This window comes from Oryzias latipes, chromosome 19, assembly GCF_053564925.1.
Source record: "Oryzias latipes strain Hd-rR chromosome 19, Olatipes_Hd-rR_3.1".
NCBI classification, from domain to species: domain Eukaryota; kingdom Metazoa; phylum Chordata; class Actinopteri; order Beloniformes; family Adrianichthyidae; genus Oryzias; species Oryzias latipes.
In genome coordinates, this window is record NC_136255.1 from 27,700,346 (window position 1) to 27,716,825 (window position 16,480).

The 16,480-nt window shown below is 48.4% G+C and overlaps 1 protein-coding gene across 3 annotated transcripts; it reads left to right on the forward strand.

The window, feature by feature from the left end:
• Positions 1-4,671: 4,671 nt before the first annotated feature.
• sap30bp (SAP30 binding protein) lies at positions 4,672-16,280 on the forward strand. Of its 3 annotated transcripts, none has more exons than XR_002289859.3 (10): positions 4,672-4,862; positions 5,281-5,396; positions 6,490-6,534; positions 9,715-9,754; positions 11,580-11,668; positions 13,146-13,237; positions 13,734-13,846; positions 13,915-14,131; positions 14,237-14,330; positions 14,926-16,280. XR_002289859.3 is itself a non-coding variant. In XM_004086787.5 (10 exons), exons 1-10 carry the CDS (start codon positions 4,769-4,771, stop codon positions 15,102-15,104), a joined length of 921 nt encoding a protein of 306 aa, XP_004086835.1. In that variant the 5' UTR covers positions 4,672-4,768; the 3' UTR covers positions 15,105-16,280. The 3 variants fall into 3 exon arrangements, 2 of the variants coding, with proteins under 2 accessions (XP_004086835.1, XP_020557643.1); XM_004086787.5 differs by having other exon boundaries at positions 13,915-13,973; XM_020701984.3 differs by lacking the exon at positions 6,490-6,534 and having other exon boundaries at positions 4,687-4,862; positions 13,915-13,973.
• Positions 16,281-16,480: the final 200 nt, after the last annotated feature.

Consider the following 16,480-nt stretch of genomic DNA (forward strand, 5'->3'; position numbering starts at 1 on the left):
GATCCCTCCACCTCCATGCTCACTTCCTAATCTCTCGTCACATGGTTGTCGGCTAAACAAGCTAAAAAACTCACTTTCTGTTGAGCCGCTTCTCTCGTTCTGCTCCTGTGACTCAAACTCCGACTTGGACGAGGAGAGTTTAGTTCTGGGGCGCGTGGGAGCCGCCAGACGCCACGTTTCCTCCGTGGTTTGTCCCGTTTGTCTCCGTCTTTTTCACCTGAACATCTTCACCCGTGTCTCTCTGAGGTTCTCCGGCCACTTCGGTTTCAGTGTTTCAGACTCCGTCAGCGGCTGTTTCTGAAACTTGGCAGGAATCCTGGTGGTTTTTAGTCAGGCGTTTGGCGGCGGGGAACATTTCAGAGCTGGATGTGTGCGTGGACACACACCAAACAGTCCTGCCATCATCTCCAAACACCGTTTGTCCGTAAATCATCAGAGGTTTCATGAAACAAACCGAATCTAAACCATCAGTGACCAGGAGCTCCAATAAATGTGGAGGAAATGCTGCAGGGAGCAGAAGCCGTGAGATGAACAGCAGCCAATAGGAGCATTTCTGACACGAAGGCTTTTTCTGATCCAAAGCAGAATGCAGATGATTCTGATTCTGTTTTCACATAAAAAGATGGGAGTGAGTGTGACAGAAACCCGTTAGCTTGTGGTTCAGAAACAAATGAGTCGTGAGGCAAACATAGGACATTAATATGTTTCTATGTCAGAAACATACAGACATGACCAAACATTTCTGCTCAGAAATGAAACGTTTCTTCAAATGTTTTCCATACTTTTGCTGTTTTCATGGAGTCAGACTGAAGGAGAACTCAAACAGAATTATGCAAATGAGCAGAAAACCACATATTTGACCACTGTTCATGGCATGTTTGCCTCATTTTAGGGATGTTATTAAACTTAACTGATAAAAAAAAAACATGAATTCTGTTCAACTGAATGGAAAAACAGAGACTAACCACTAAAAAGAGCAGAAACATCAGCTGCTTTACATTTTCCAGCATTGATTCAACAATCAGAGATGTCATCATTTTTGTTTACATCATTATTGTTAGGAAATGTGTTTGTAAACAATCTGATCTGATGACGCCTACTGGTTGCTTAGCAACACAAGCGCTGCAGCAGTTGAGGAAAGTAAGGAAAGTCTCGTTTTTTTTGGCTCTGCTGCTGTTTTTTGCATCTTCTCAGGTTTGTTTCAGACTCAAACTGAACTCCTCATCAGTACCACCCCCGGCCCGGTATCAGTCAGCCGGGTCTCACCCACACACAGCTGCTGCGGCGCCACGACACGTCTGCTCCTGAAATGCCAGCCGGAAATAGTTTGACTGTTTATAGAGAGGAGGTGAAGGAGTGGACATGCGGTCTGTCCACACGCTCCCACTCACACAGGAAGTTACTGAGTGTGACTGAGCGTGCTCATGAGCGTGCTCGGGGAGCGTGCTCGGGGAGCGTGCGCTCAGAGGGAGGGAACGCCACGGTTACAGGGTTTGCTGGAGCTCTTTCCTCCAGCCTCCCTCCCTCATCCTCTGCCTTTGCTCCTGCAGGAGGGCCGCTTGCATCGAGGAGCCACCATGGAGGTGAAGCAGGAGTTCCAGAACCTCCTGGAGAAGGTGTGGATGAAGCTGCAGGGACTCGGACAGGCAAGTCCGCTGGAGCTGGGGGCCTTCGTCATCCTGGTCCTGTTTTTTGGTGAGTTTGGCTGGAAAACATGAAACTGGAGGTTCAATGACTTTAATTCCAGAAAGAGCTTCTGTCTGACTTGAACCCATCATCACATTATTTCCACTAAACGTGTGGTTAGTAATGACAGTTTACCACAGATCGTGACGTCACTTTGTCACAGCATCAGTTCATTTTAGCATTTAGGATTCATGATGTTGGACCGACTTGAATCTTTTCCTGGAAATTACATGATTTTCAGACTACCCCCCCCCCCCCCCTTTTTTTTAGCATTTTATCTTTGTTGGTTTTTCTTCTACAGTTAAACTTTTGCAGAAGATGAAATCTATGGTCCAGTTTTCATCGGCTGCTTCTTCATGCAGCAGCTGGACGTTTTACTGCAGTTTTCTCAGGTTGTTTGGTTCCTTAAATGAATAAGTATTGAAAAATAAAAATATAAAATGACGCAGACCTGACAGAAATGAACCGTAACGGTCTAAAAACGTCAAAACGTTGATGACCCTCGGTAGACGGACTTGCAGACAGATCCACTGACAGTGTTGGGTAAATACTTTTTAAAAAGTAATTAAATTACTTTACTTTAGTTACTGGGAGCAATTGTAATTAAATTACTTTACTCGTAGCCATCAGAATTCCTGGCCAATGAGTGAGGAGATCTGTAGTGATGTGGTTTTGCTTCCACGCTTTAGTCACCTTGACTGCAGTCTGAATACAGACCAAAGAAGGTTCAGGACTCCATCCGGACCAAATTAAGCGGGTCGGGTCTGGACCAACGGATCTATCCAGAGCACCTTTAGGTCTGGACTGTAGGATCAGTGACGCCTCTCGTCTGGTTCTCCTCACAGCCACGTTCCTCTTCATGATCCTGCTGTGCTGCATCCACTGCTGCTGCTGTGGGAAACCCAAATATCAGGCCTCAAGAGTTCAGCCCGTCTGAGAGGAGAAAACCGGACCAGCAGGACCCGTGGACTCCAGTTAACATCAAACGAGGCTCATCTGTGAAGATGGACGCTGCATTCATCGTCTGAACCGTGAGCTTCTGGATGACCTGGGACTCTGAGAGCTGCTGAAAATGTCAGAGGCTCTTCCTGAGCCCTCATCCTGTATCACAGCGCCCTCTGCTGGTGTGACAGTGCAACTACAGGAAGGTTCTGTTCATGGATCTCACTCCCATCAAAATGTACTTTTGGACTCACGCGGGTTAAAAGTTTGAGCCCATAACCATGAGGAGGAAACTTCATCCTTGTGTTGCTGATTTTGTGTGTTCATTGTGTTTGAATAAAACACTTCCACATGTAAATGTTCAGTCGTTGCTGTAGCTGCGCAGGAATCAGTGGACTTCCTGTTTGACTCCAACAGTCAGCGTTTATGGTTTAAACATTAACCCCGAGCTGGTGTTTTCACTTTGCCGTGGCGGCTGTCCTGGCGGCGAGGTGGACTCCACAGAGGCCTTCCCCGTGCAGGGTGACAGCGGACCGCCATGCTTGGCCTCCTCACGTCCTTCCACAGCTTTCTGTAGAGCCAAACGGGGACTGGAGCCGTCTGTTGGGAGTCGCTGAGCCGTGAACGGATCGTTTGGTTGGACATGGCGGGGCTGAGGTGGGTGTTTGAACAGGAATGTGTTAGTGGGGGGAAGGGGGGGAAGAACCACCAGCAGAAGGTTAAAAATATATAAATATATTTTTCTAAAACTATGTTTTGGGGTAACTTTGGGGCTGATTCCTCCCTTCCTGCACAGTTTGCTGGAGCAGCAGGAACCCACAGCTTCACCTGAGGACTGGGTGGACTGGTTCCTGCATCGCATGCAGCAGGAGCCCTGGGCCCTGGGGGGCTTTGTGGTCTTGGCTCTGTTCGCCTTGGGGACGCTGGCCTTGGCTTTCTTCGCTCTGCTGTACGGATGCTGCTGCGGCCCACGGAGGAGGAGGAGGCAGGAGGACTCTGTGATTTAGACGCCAGCAAACGTCTGGAGTCTATGAAAGGACGGATGGTCCAAATGCTGAACTTCGTTTTAGTTCCCCCCCTTTAAAAACACATGTACCGCGTGTGCCTGTGTGCTGTAAAACAACGTAGTGATGGGCTGCAGACGTGACAAATGAAACATCCGCGGCTTTATGACTCAACTCATGTCTACAGGAGTTCATTTATGGACAATTATCCTCAAAATGATGATTTGAAACCACAAGAAAGCAGTAAAATATAAAAACCTTCCCCTTTGTCTGCTGATGTCTCACTAAAATGAGGCATTTTATAACCAAACACAACTTCAGTTTACTTTGCTTTAGACAAAATCTAATGCAGCCCTCTATGGATGAATAAAAACATCACAGTGTGCATTTCTGTTTATTTCATCATTTCTCCTCATTAACGTGAAATGAAATCGTTGTTTCTACTAACAAGAACCTTTTTCCGGTTTGTATTTAAAGATGATAAACGATCACAAAAAACATTAATAGAACCTTCAAACAAAGAAAACAAGATTTAGAAAATGGTATTTCTTACAGCCAAACCATGAATGAATACAAATGCAAGTTTTTCTGTTCCATCAGACTTTCTTTTTTTGATTTAGAGAATGTTTTGAACATTTCAGAAAGAAAATCCCAAATTCGGAATCTGAAGGAACAGAAAAACTTCCATAAATACAGAACAAACATATTTCAATAAAAGTTATATTTTTGAACCATTACCACTAGCATGGATAATGTTTAAATGAGGTAGATGTGGATCATCTGTCACTCACCTATAATGTTCTCTGATCTATCGGGGGGGGGGGGGGGGGGGTGAGCTGCAGGAACAGCCGCTCAGAACCCTTTGCGGGTCAAACTCTAACCGTAATCCTCATCTTAACGCTTCCTCTGGGTCGGTCCGGCCCAGAAAAAGGTCCAGGACTCCCGCAGCTATTTTGAAAATTACGTGCCAATAGACACTGAATTGTTTTCTTTAAAAAAAAGTTACATAAAGGAAACTTTGAGTCGTCGTGTTTGGGCTTCGTGTTTACTACTCCGATCACAACACAGAAACGGCATGTGCGCATGCGCAGTTTGTGACGTTTGAATTCCGCGACCAAGCATCGCGTTCGACGGCGATGGCGAGCGGCAAAAAGAGCGCTCTTCTTTCGTCTTTAGCGGATTATGGAGACGATTCAGAACCGGACTCTGACCCAGAACCAGAGGAGTCGGGTATGTCAGAACTGTCTTTCGCTTTGGGCGACTATAGCTCGCCTTTTAAACCGGACCAGGAACGTCATGCTAAAGCTAACGTTAGCTGTAGCTAGCTTAATATAACCGACCTCCTTCATTATCTTTGGTAAAAATACTCTTTTGTTATTTTAATTTTGCCTGTTTCTAAATGTCAATAATAACATATAGTTAGACACCCGGCACAATTTAACAAGTATTTATTTACATAAAGGTAAACTTAACAGAGTTCAACATAAATTTATCGAATCGAACTGTATAATATTTACTAATTTACTGTAGTTAACGCGGATCCACATTTAGCTCCGTTTTCGGTGTGACGTAATTCACTCGGTGTCGTTGCTGATTCTGACCCGTTTTCTTCTTCCTGTCTGGGAATCTTGTGGTTCTGTCCGCTCAGAGGTCCATGGAGGAGGAAGCCTCGTTTTATACGGTTATGGGGAGGAGGACCTGAACCGAACCGAAGATCCCGGAAACAGAGAGTCTGAAGATGAAGGCATCAAGGAAAGCAACTCGGTCAGTATTTGACCTAATTCTGCCTGTTTGAATGTAGATGTGGACACAGCTGTGAGGCCCTTTGCCCTGCTGGAGGCAGAGAGTGAAGCAGCTGAGAACTGCTGTCTGGACTTTCTGTCTGTTTGTCGAAACATTTTAGTTCTGGTTCAAGTTTTTTGTGTCTGTGACTCTGATGGGAACAAAGGAAGCAGCAGAAACTCTTAAAAACAGCCTGATAGTCATAGTTCTGTCATAGTTTCAATAAATATCATATAGATGTTTTATATCAGCGGTGACCGACTGCGTTCATAAAATTTCACTTTCTTTTTATTTTTCTTTGTAGTCTCAAGAGTTTATTTGGTTATTTTTTCATCACATACTTTTGTTAAGTTATTTTAGAGGAGTTCTGGATCAAAAACAATCAAATCTAAAGGAAAGGAGCAAAAATAAAACTTAATCACATTCTAGGATAAAAATAATCTGTTTATTTTAACGATCCAGAATGAATCAACCGTTACTGTTCGGAACATGTTGGTCCTGAAAGCTCCTGCCTGACGGACCTGTTTTCATTTCTGCCTGAACGTCAATGTTAACCCGGACTCTGGTAAAAAAGCAGCCTTGGATGCAGAAGAGTCTTTAGTCTGCGTCATGGTTTGTTGACGTCTCACAGAAGAAGCACCAACTGGAACGCATCAAACCTGCTTTCTGTGTGGAGGTTTCAAAGGAAAACGGGGTTTTGATGCCACACATTTCCTTTCCTGTTGTGCTGAATATCCTTATGGATAAATGTTCAGGACTGGATGAACCTCGGAGCTTTGTGCTGCTTTCAGGTTTGGCTGGATGCTCGTTTTCTGCCGTCAGCAGCTTCATATGTTTCCAGGCCTCTTTCCTTTTGGTCAAAGTTTGGGCCTGTGGAACAGGTCGTTTGAAACGGTGGGGTTTTATTCCGAGCAGTTTCCTATGAGGAGACGGTGAAGCGTTGTGTCAGGGCAGAGCCATGTGGCCTTCAGAGTTTCAGCAGCAGACTCAGGTGTTTGGCAGCGGAGGATGAAGATGGCTCCTCCCTCCCCGCTGCTGTGCCACAGTGTTAACCTTCTATGTTTTTGTTTTGTAGGAAATGGACGGATCAGACGAGGGGAGGGACCCCGATGATTTTGAGGTATTTGAACCCCCACCTGCTGTGGGATGGATGCCGCTGCTGCTCACCTGTGTGGTGCTGGGACCTGACTAACACACCTGACAGCTCTGTGTGTGAAGGAGCAGTCTGCTAAAGTGTGCGGCGCTTTGAGCTGAAGTCCACACCGGCGCGTACCTGCGCACGCACACAGGTGTGACGCCCGCCAGCCTGCGGCGTTGAGGCTCGGTCCTCACCGGCAGCAGCAGCCTTAAGCCTCAGCTTTCTGCTAATCTGATCCTCTGCTGACGCATGAAGGTCGTCTGTCTGTTTTTCTACGCGGGGAAGCGAGACGACAGCAGGCGGAGCGTGTCTGACTGTTTATCAAAGGTTACAGGAGCAATGACGTTTAACACTTGTCTGTAATGAGACGTCCATCTGTTGACTGACAGAAACGCTGGTTTTCCTCGCTGATGGAGCGATGGCGTTTGGGTTCAGTGGAGTTTACTTCTCATGGTTGTTGCAGTGAAGTTTGTTTGCATCGTCTCTTCTCGGAGCCGTTTGCATCCACACAGATCCTTATACAGATCAAGTCCGGTTCTGGTTTTCTGTTGGTAAATAACAGCAGATATAATCAAAGATAGAGATGTTTAACCAAAAGCATTTCCAGAAGAAAATGCAGGTAGATGCCGTGTTGCTGAATGAAAATGAAACTTAAAGGCTAATGATTGGCAACAAAAGAAAGAAATGTTCAAAATTGACCTTAAATAAAATGAGAACAAATAAATAAAGTAAGAGAAAAATAGATATGTTTGTGTAAAATGCCAGAGCCGGGTATCGAACCAGCGAGCGTCTGCACCAAGGATTCCCCATGTGTTTCAATGGAGGCAGAAATCCTGGAATATCTGGAAAAGTTCAAGGATTTGAAGGACCAAAAGTCACAGCTGGAAAAAGCTGAAGATGCTGAACATTTGAATAGTTGAATGGATAAAATAGCTGAAACATTGTAGAAGTTAGGCAGCAAAACATGGAGGAAGATACTAGAAAAAAGAACGAGACACAGGAAAACTATGATTGGTTGAAGGATTTATAGATTTAAGCGATTAAAAACATCCTCATAATCAAACAGGTTTATGGTGCAGTGGTTTTTTCTGGCACTCAAAGACTTTCCAAATATAATTGAAGTTAAGTTGACAGATAAATAACCCAAAGAGGGACCTAAACAAATCCAAGTCACTCCACATTGAACTTCTCCTCATTTTTTGTCCCTCTCTCCCTTTATTTTTATGTTTTGTTGTTTCCATCTTCATCATCTGTCTTCTGTTTGGACTAACCGCCCTGAACCAGTCGGATCCCCGTCCGCCTGCCGGATCCTCATCCTCCGCTTATCAGCTTTTCTCTGCTTGTTTTAAATCCAGCTCTGCTTTTTCCTCCACGTAACACGGGAGTGAGGTTTCTGTGGTCATGAAGGGTTGATGGCGGGTTGGGTCTGGGTCGGCTGGGGGGGGGGTGGGGGTATGACAGGAGGAAGAGCCACAGTCTTCATGCTGACTCCAAAAGCATCAGATTTGCTGCTGGCTGTGGACGTGGAGTGTCTGTGGGTTTGACAAAGATGTGCTGTCAAGGTTTCACATGTCCAGATCCACTAACATCAGGTGTCAAAGGTCAATTGTAGTCAGGAATGTGTGCTGCTTGGGAATAGGTTTGATTCCTGATGTTCATAACTGAAGGGACCTTATAAACATGTTAATGTTTGAAGGGAATTTGTTAGCGTTGATCCTTTTTTACCTGTCAGGAGTGAATCTCTGAGCTGTTATTCAGAATCTACTCTGCTGTTTCTGGTATGTATGTGGTTTGTCGGTCATCTGTTTGCTGTTTTTTGGTCCTCCGTCTTGGTTGCCAGGTTACAGAAGGATTCCAGAGAACATCGGCTCCTTCTGTGCTGGAAATGCGGTTCCTTCATCTGCAGAGAGTTGGCAGAGCGGGCAGCATTTCTCAGTCGGTACACGACTCCAGCCGAGCTGCAGAGATTTACTGTTCCTCCTTTGAAAGTCCAGCCTGAGGCTTCACTGCAGGGATTTCAAGTAGAGCTGAGAGATATGGCCAAAAATAAATCTCTGAAAGCCCCCCCCCCACCACGAGAAGAGGGCTTTCAGTCCGTCACTGTGGTCTGAAGCTGCTGTAAAGATTCAAAGCTGCTGAGAAAACAAGGACAGCTTTACTGAAGGGGAGCAGATGGACAGAAAAAGCTCTTTATTCCTGATTCGGCCTCCAGGTGAAAAAGTCTCAATTTCCCCAAAAATACACGTCTAAAACAACAAATGAATCTGTTAAATCCATGAACCGCATAACCCTGACTTGAAGGGGAGAACTTCCACCACTAGGGGGCACAATCCCATGCTTTCATGTGGCTGTCCCTCATCTGGGTAAATGCTGATTCACACACAGAACTTTCACACCGGATGGTTCTGGTCCACAGGAACACGGATCAGCACCGGTGCAAACGGGGAAACAGATGAGCTTAGAGCAGCAGGTTAGGGATGGAAATGACTGATGGAGACATGGAAGGAGGACTGATGAATGAGGGACATGTTGGAGGAGAAGAGGAGGATGTTAGGGAGGGTTGGGGAGGAAGAAGAAGAGGATGAAGAGTGGAAAGGCAGTTGGTCCTGCTAACAAACCTGTGGAGGGAGAGGATGTCAAAGGAACGGAGGAGAAGAGTTCTGCTTCCATTTTTAGGAGAACGGAGGCGTGCAGAGGTATAGAAATAGAGGAATGACGCTGAGGTTATGGGACGAGTGGAGGTCAGAGGAACATCTGTGAGGAACACGAAGAGAACCACAGATGTTTGCTTTGAGGATGTTTCTGGAGAACATCTGGAGCAGCTGCTTTGGGTCTTTGAAGGTCCAGAGAGAGGAGCTGCGGTGAGGATGAGGAGCAGCAGAGAAGGAGGTTGGAGATGTTCAGGACATGGATGAGAGCTGGAGGATGGGGGAGAGGTGCATTGTGGGGGAAGCAGTGATGATGTTGGTGAAAGGATGCTGAGGGCGGAGCTACCAGGAAAGGGAGGGAGACCAAAGATGAGGCAGATGATCTGCTGTGGCGCCCCCTAAAGGTTAAAGGCAGAGAAAGCTGATGGGGCCTCAGGAAACTGCTTAGACTTTGAGGAAACCTAAATGTTTCTGTTTGTCCCCCCCATTCCTCTTCATTTGCTTTCTATTCCAGATCTCTGAGAAGAACAACATGGATCCAGGTGAGCTTGTTGGTGAGTGAAACAGTTATTTTCTCTCCTAACCTCTTAAAGTTCTAAAGTTTGTCTAAACGAACTCTAATTAGGTCACCAGTGTGGAGAGAGGATTTTCCAAAGCTAGAGGTCACCTAAAGGTCAGAGTGTGAGAGGTTCAGAGAAGCTGAAGGACGCGGAGGCTTTGGTTTTTCAGATCTGGAAATGACTTGTAGGAGAAGTCGGCTTTAGTTGACGCGGTTAAAACAGAAACGAATCCTCAAATGGGAAGCACGGCAGTGGTAGGATGATGACATGGGATTTGGTGTCTGTCTGTCCCTGCGCTTTCCTTCATGGTAGAGATGGTTCTGAGTAAAACGTTCTCGGCTTAAACAGGTTTCCTCAGCCTCAGCGAGAACTGATCTCCAAACTCCTCAGTCTTGGACTGGAACAAGGTTCCATAAGATCCGCTGGTTGAATAATTACAAATATGAGTCATCTTTAGAGGACATGAGCTTAATCCTGTAAATATTGAGTTTAGGGTCATGAGCTCCGTTCTGGATCATCTAAGGAGGCGTGTTCTCCTTGTTGAACACAGAATAGTGTCCTAATCTGAAGGGCGCCCCCTGCTGGATGCTAGTGGTAGAACATCATTAAAAAGATTTTGAGGCGTGTGGAGATTTCCGGATGAGTCAGCCGTGTTTGATTCAGAGATTTCTATTTTATGGAACAAAATGTTCTTGTGAAGCTGACTGAGCAGCGAGTCATCGCTCACCTGCACAGGTGTGCAGCATCACACAGGATGGGTGGGTCTGGGAGGGGCAGCTGTGACCACGCTGGGGCTCATGAGAGCTCGTCGTCCGCGTTCTCGCCTCTGCAGCATCAGAGTCTGGACCTGACCGCTCCTGCAGCCCGGCCGTCCCCCGTCCTCAGTAAATGCCAGCGTGTCTGAGAGCGCCCTTTGTCTGATCTCTGGAGGGGCCGACTGTCCCAGCAGCCCCCCCAGGGCACAGACTGTGACTTGTGGGGAGGACAGACGGTTGTTCAGATGGTGAATAGAATCTTGTCTCTGTTTTTTACTCATGGTCCAGCTTCCTGCTGCACTTGCTGTAAAAATAAACGGACATATTTGGGGAAAAGCACGCAGATCTTCATCCCCCCCCTCCTCCTCAGTGGGCCTGCTGGGGTGGGTTTGGCATAGCGAGGCCTGTGCGGTGGGTGCAGTCATGATGCGCGTGCATGTGAACAGTTTAATGAGATAAGTGAACCCCTGTGAGTCACCGGGCCTGTCCCGTCAGGCTTTTCCTGGAGGCCACAGAGTTGCAGCTCCTGCTCCAGAGGAGCTGGGAGCTCTGCTCCACCACGAGTCTGTGCTGATCCTGCCAGACCAACACAGCCGTCCCATGGGGGGGGGGCTGTCAAATGTGGTGAAAAGGGAGACACTTTAATCCCCCAACAGAACGGTTCTGTTCAGGAACAGAATGACGGTTTGAAACTGAGCCTCCAGGTGAAATGTTCCTCTGCTGTTTGGTTCAGGTGGGACCGCAGGAGGAGGAGGAGGAGGAGGAGGGGGGAGGGGGTGAATCTCCCCATGTTTGGTCAAGTTTCCACTCGTCTGCAGCATTCCTGTAGCTGCAGCGCCGTCTCTCTGACTGAGGGTGTGACGCCCAGGAATGCCTGGCCCGCAGTCAGGGAAACGGCAGCAGGAGCAGACAAAGGGGGCTCCCGGGGTGGGGTGGGGGGTCTGTTCATCATGCAACGCTCAACCGTCGCACCCTAGCTGGGGAGGGCAACCTTACACCATGCTGTCCTGTTAAAGATGCCCCCTCCACCCCCTGATTGTCCTGTGATGTTTGTGTTCCTGCAGCTCTGTTCTCAGAGAGGGTGAGGAACATGTCACCTGACGAGATCAGGATCCCCTCCGAGCCTCCGGGACGCTGCTCCAGCCAGCTGCAGGTACGGCCCGCACCGCGGGAGTCCAACTACAGTCCTGTTCTCCAACCCACGAACCCCCCTGACCCAGGTGACCTGCAGCAGATCTCACAGCAGGAGGTCACTGCAGATCACAAAGAGAAAGAAAACGGCTTTCTGTGACCACAGCTGAGATCAGGAGGCCGGTTTTCATTGGTTGGAACTCCTCACCTACTCCTCACCTACTCCCCAGGAGTCATGAGCAGGTGAGGAGCAGGTGAGGAGCAGGTAAGTCCTCTAAAGCCTCTGCGTTGCTGGTTTCTTCGCCTCCTATATCAGTGAAAGTGTCTAAACCTTCTGCAGGTAATCCCATAATCCAGTTCCTCTGGAACCAGATTACTGAAGTGATCTGGTTCCTCTGGAGAACCCCCTACCCCCCTGAGCACACCTGAACCCCCGCCTCTGATTGATTGATGAGGAAGAACGTGTCTTTGAGAGTCTTTCAGAACCCTGCAGAACGTCTGCTCTGAGGACTCGATCAGACCACAGAAGGGTTGAGGACGTGGCGTTCTCAGAATAACCCGTTTGTGGCCTAAATGAGAGGTTTCCTCAGGTCACAGAAGCTTCTGGTGTCAGCAGAGATCTGCCTTAATCACAGCAGAGCTCCACCTTCCTCCTCCCCCTCCTCCTCCTCCTCCCTCGGCGGTACATTCGGTACCTTTCACTCCTTTGAGGTCTGAGGCAGGTCAGGACACACCGCTCACCAGCGGCGCCCTGCGGCCCGACACTCCCGCCGCTGTCAGATGAACAAGCCATGATTCACCTGGACGCCCCTGAAACCCCCACCCTCGGGCTGTTGTTTTCATGACCCGCTTTGATCCGTTTTACCTCCAAAGCAGCGAGAGAGGGGGAGGGGGGGGGGTGTCATTCCAAACGTGTGCCAAATATCAAAAAAAACTTTATTAGTGGAAACAAACGCAGAAAGCAGCTTCACTATGAAAGAGTCCCAACACGGTGGTGGTGGTGTCATAGTCTGGGCTTTCTTAGCTGCTTCGGGACCTGGAAGATTGGTTCTGTTGAGCAGAACCACACCGTCTGGATCTTCCAGAAGTCCTGAGGCAGAAACCTCTCCGGATTCTCCTGGAGGTCCGCCTCAGAGCGGGTCAGGAGAACCAGAGGACCCTGTGACCCCCCCCCTCCAGCCAAAACACTGGACCACTGCTGGTGGGGGGGCAGAGGGTTGGTCTGATCTTTAAACGTGGTCTGAATGAAAGTTGGACAAACGTGTAAATAAATCGAGGGGTCATTGTTCACTGAGGGAGTCGCCATGGCAACAGAAGCAGCAGCTCAGAAAATGATAACAGACTGGAACAGCTGTCATGTTGTCCATGATGGAGGAGTCTGTGGTTTAGTGGAGGGGATGGTCAGACCCCCCCTCTGCCTGCTGCAGAAAGCAGCCTTTGTGTGGCGGCAGAGGGGGCGGAGCTACGGTTTCCTTCAGCCCTCTTTGTTTCTGTTGCAGGAGAAGATCCACAAACTGTATGAGAGGAAGCTCCATGGAGACTTTGACACCAACAGCCACATCCAGAAGAAGAAGGAGTTCAGAAACCCCAGGTATGCAGCCGAGGAGCCCCCACCTCCACAGATACTTCCTGTTTGCACCCAGCTGACAGAGAGACGGAGCGAAAAGTGTTCAGGAAACCGTCTGTCAGATGGGACGGCGTTCCAGAAGGGAAGGAGGCTTCAGGAGGAGCTGTGGTCCCACGGCGGTCTGTGACGCCGCTTTAAAGCCACAAACGTTCTTAGTAAACTCCTATGAGGGACAGAGGCCACACCTGACACCAGTCACATGACCCGAACATCAGACACCTTCACCCAGGAATAACAGTCCTGTCCCTCAGTGTCAGTGGGACGGTAAAGGAACTCGCACTGTGGTTCCAGGACCGCAGAGGAATTCTGGGAACTTGTGGCCTCTCTGTTTCTGACAAACAAACCAGACTGCAGACCAGAGACGAGGACTCGGTCCTGCTGGGGGTCATGACCTCCTGTGCAGATGGGGCGGCGGTGTGCGGTTGCAAACTCAGTAAACCCTCCTGCTGTTTTCTTCCAGCATCTACGAGAAGCTGATCCAGTTCTGTGCTATAGACGAGCTGGGCATGAACTACCCCAAAGACGTGTTTGACCCCCACGGCTGGTCAGAGGACTCCTACTACGAAGCTCTGGGTGAGTCGGCTTCTCTTTCCTTCACGCCTTCCTCCTGAAAACGGCTCATCCTCCTCCTGCTTCTGCAGCCAAAGCCCAGAAGGTGGAGATGGACAAGCTGGAGAAAGCCAAGAAGGAGCGCACCAAGGTGAGGCTGGATTCCTGCTGCCTGCCAGGGGCAAGTCTGCACCGGCTGCAGCTCATCCCTGTCAGCGTTCTGCACCAGAACCACCTTTACCGGCCAGAACCCGGCCCAGACAACGCCAGGAGAAACTGAAGCTCCTGCTTCCTTCTCAGCTGTGTTTAGTTGAGAACCGTCTGCTGTGGTTTTACAAACCTCTGAGGCACATTTCCATGACGGGCTCCTGCGTTTGTGTCTCTAATCTCAGTCTGCTGTGGTTTGTTCTGCAGATCGAGTTCGTCACAGGAACCAAGAAGGGAACCAACCCGTCCAGCACAGCAGCCTCCACCACCAGCAGCGGCAGCAGCGGCAGCACCGCCACAGGTGAGCCGGCTGCTGCCGGGGCACACGCAACACAAAAGCATCAGAAGCTTTGGAAAGGAGCAGAACTCCTGAACAGCAGGAGAACACAGATCCTCCTCCTCAGGAGGAACCGGGCTCTCCTGCTTGGTCCAGAAAGCAGGTCACTCCGTGAGACGGACAGAAGCAGCACACTCGTCTCTGATTGGACGAACACTGACGAACAGAGGAAGGAGTGTTTCAGGTTCTGCTGTAAATAGATCTGACGCCAAGAACTGGATCAGTCCTGATCCCCACTAGTTCTTAATCCCACAAAGGCTCTCCTGAACCTCCGCTGGGCACTTCTGCACTTCAGATATTCAGAAAAAACGCCACAGGAAGTCACATGTGGCCTTTTATTTTGAAAAACCAGCCGATTCTCTCCCGGCATGACCTGCTGGAACTCCTTCATCAGTCATTCCTGCTGCAGTTTAATGTTTTGACCGTTTTAACTCAGTACCTGTTTCCTTCTTTTACTGTCATTAGAAACTAAAATGGATTCAGAATAGAATCTTCAGGCCTCTGCTGACAGAGCAGCTGGAACGTGTGACGATGAACTGCTCTGTTTCTTCTCCTCCAGACGCCCAGAAGAGGAAGAGCAAATGGGACTCCGCCATCCCCGTCACCTTGGCCCAGCCCACCCTGATCACCACCTCTGGGACCCTGCCCGCCGTGGTTTCCGTGACGACCACAGCCAGCGGCACCAAGACCACCGTCATCTCTGCGGTGGGGACCATCCTGAAGAAAGCCAAGCAGTGAGGAGGAGGAGCAGCTTCAGGTTCTTCGGCTTTTCCTCAGACCAGGTCAGGTCCAGAGAGGAGCTTCCTGTGCTCGGACTCTGTGGAACCGTCCAGAGACTCTTTTTCACATTTTTGCGTTTGTACATACGGGAATAAACGGATGAGCTGTTGCCTTTTCAGGCGTGTCCTGTGAATGTTGGCGGGAAGCCACAGCATGTGTGCGGCAGGTGGAGGCTGCGCTGTCTTCACCTCAAACACGCCGCCCCTCCCATCAGCCATTCTGCTTTTCACATAGGGGGGGGCTGTTCTGTCACGGCAGCATCTGTTTTTCATGGAGTTGGTCGTCGGGGTGTAGCGGGCCGCTGAGGAGGGCGCGGCCCCGATTCCCGACCATCAGCCGAGTCTTGCCCTGGTTTGGCCCCGTCGGTCGTGTTCTTGGCTCTGAGTTGGAAAACCTTCTGCTTGTATCTCAACGTGTTTTTACAGAGCCAGGAATGCTGGAGGAGACGAAAACATCAGGTTGGCTGTGGGGTCTACAGCTCATGACTTTAAACCCTCCCTTTATTTCTAGACGCAGGTCAATTAAACACAAAGAAAAAACGTTTTCTGGTTGGAATGAAATGAACTTTCTCTTAAAATCCTGACGTCGTCATGTAAACAACAAACAAACGTGAACTTTCAGCAACATGTCTGAACCAATGATGGACGTGATGAACCTTCTGTTCACAGAACAGGAAGTGACATCACCGTTGTCATCTAAAAATGTTTGCGTTTCAATGTATGTACAGAATAAATCAATAAAAACCTTTTCTTTAGTTTCATAAAGAAAAGGTTAGCTGTATTCTGAAATCGAGAGATGTTTGTTAAAGGACCATAAATAAACTTTAAAATAACTGTCATTTGGTGGAGAGACGTGGTCATGTGACCTGGTGCGCACATGCTCAGAGCGTTCCTCTAAAGCTAACCTAACGGGTTCTAGTGTTGGGTTTTTTGTTCCAGCTTTAGTAAAATATTCAGGTATTGCTAGCTAATCATTAGCCTAGCATGCTAACGTTTAAATAGCTTAATTAGCTTTTCCATCTTTAAATGAAAGTAAATGTTTCATTGTTCTTGAATTTTCTTATGTCTGTTGCTGAAAGTTGCAAAACAAATGCACACACATATTAAATAATAAAGTTTACCCTCAAGCAGAAAAGTGGTTCATACAAATGTACTCCTCCTGTGTCTAAAACGACATAAACCCCTGCAGTAGCAGCAACATCTGTCCACCACTAGAGGCCTTCAGCTCTGATTGGGTTGTTCAACATGCCTCTCAACTGGTTCCACTCTTACCTCTCTGGTCCCATCTAATTTATTCAATTAAAAACATTCACTTCCCACACAGTTCCTATCATT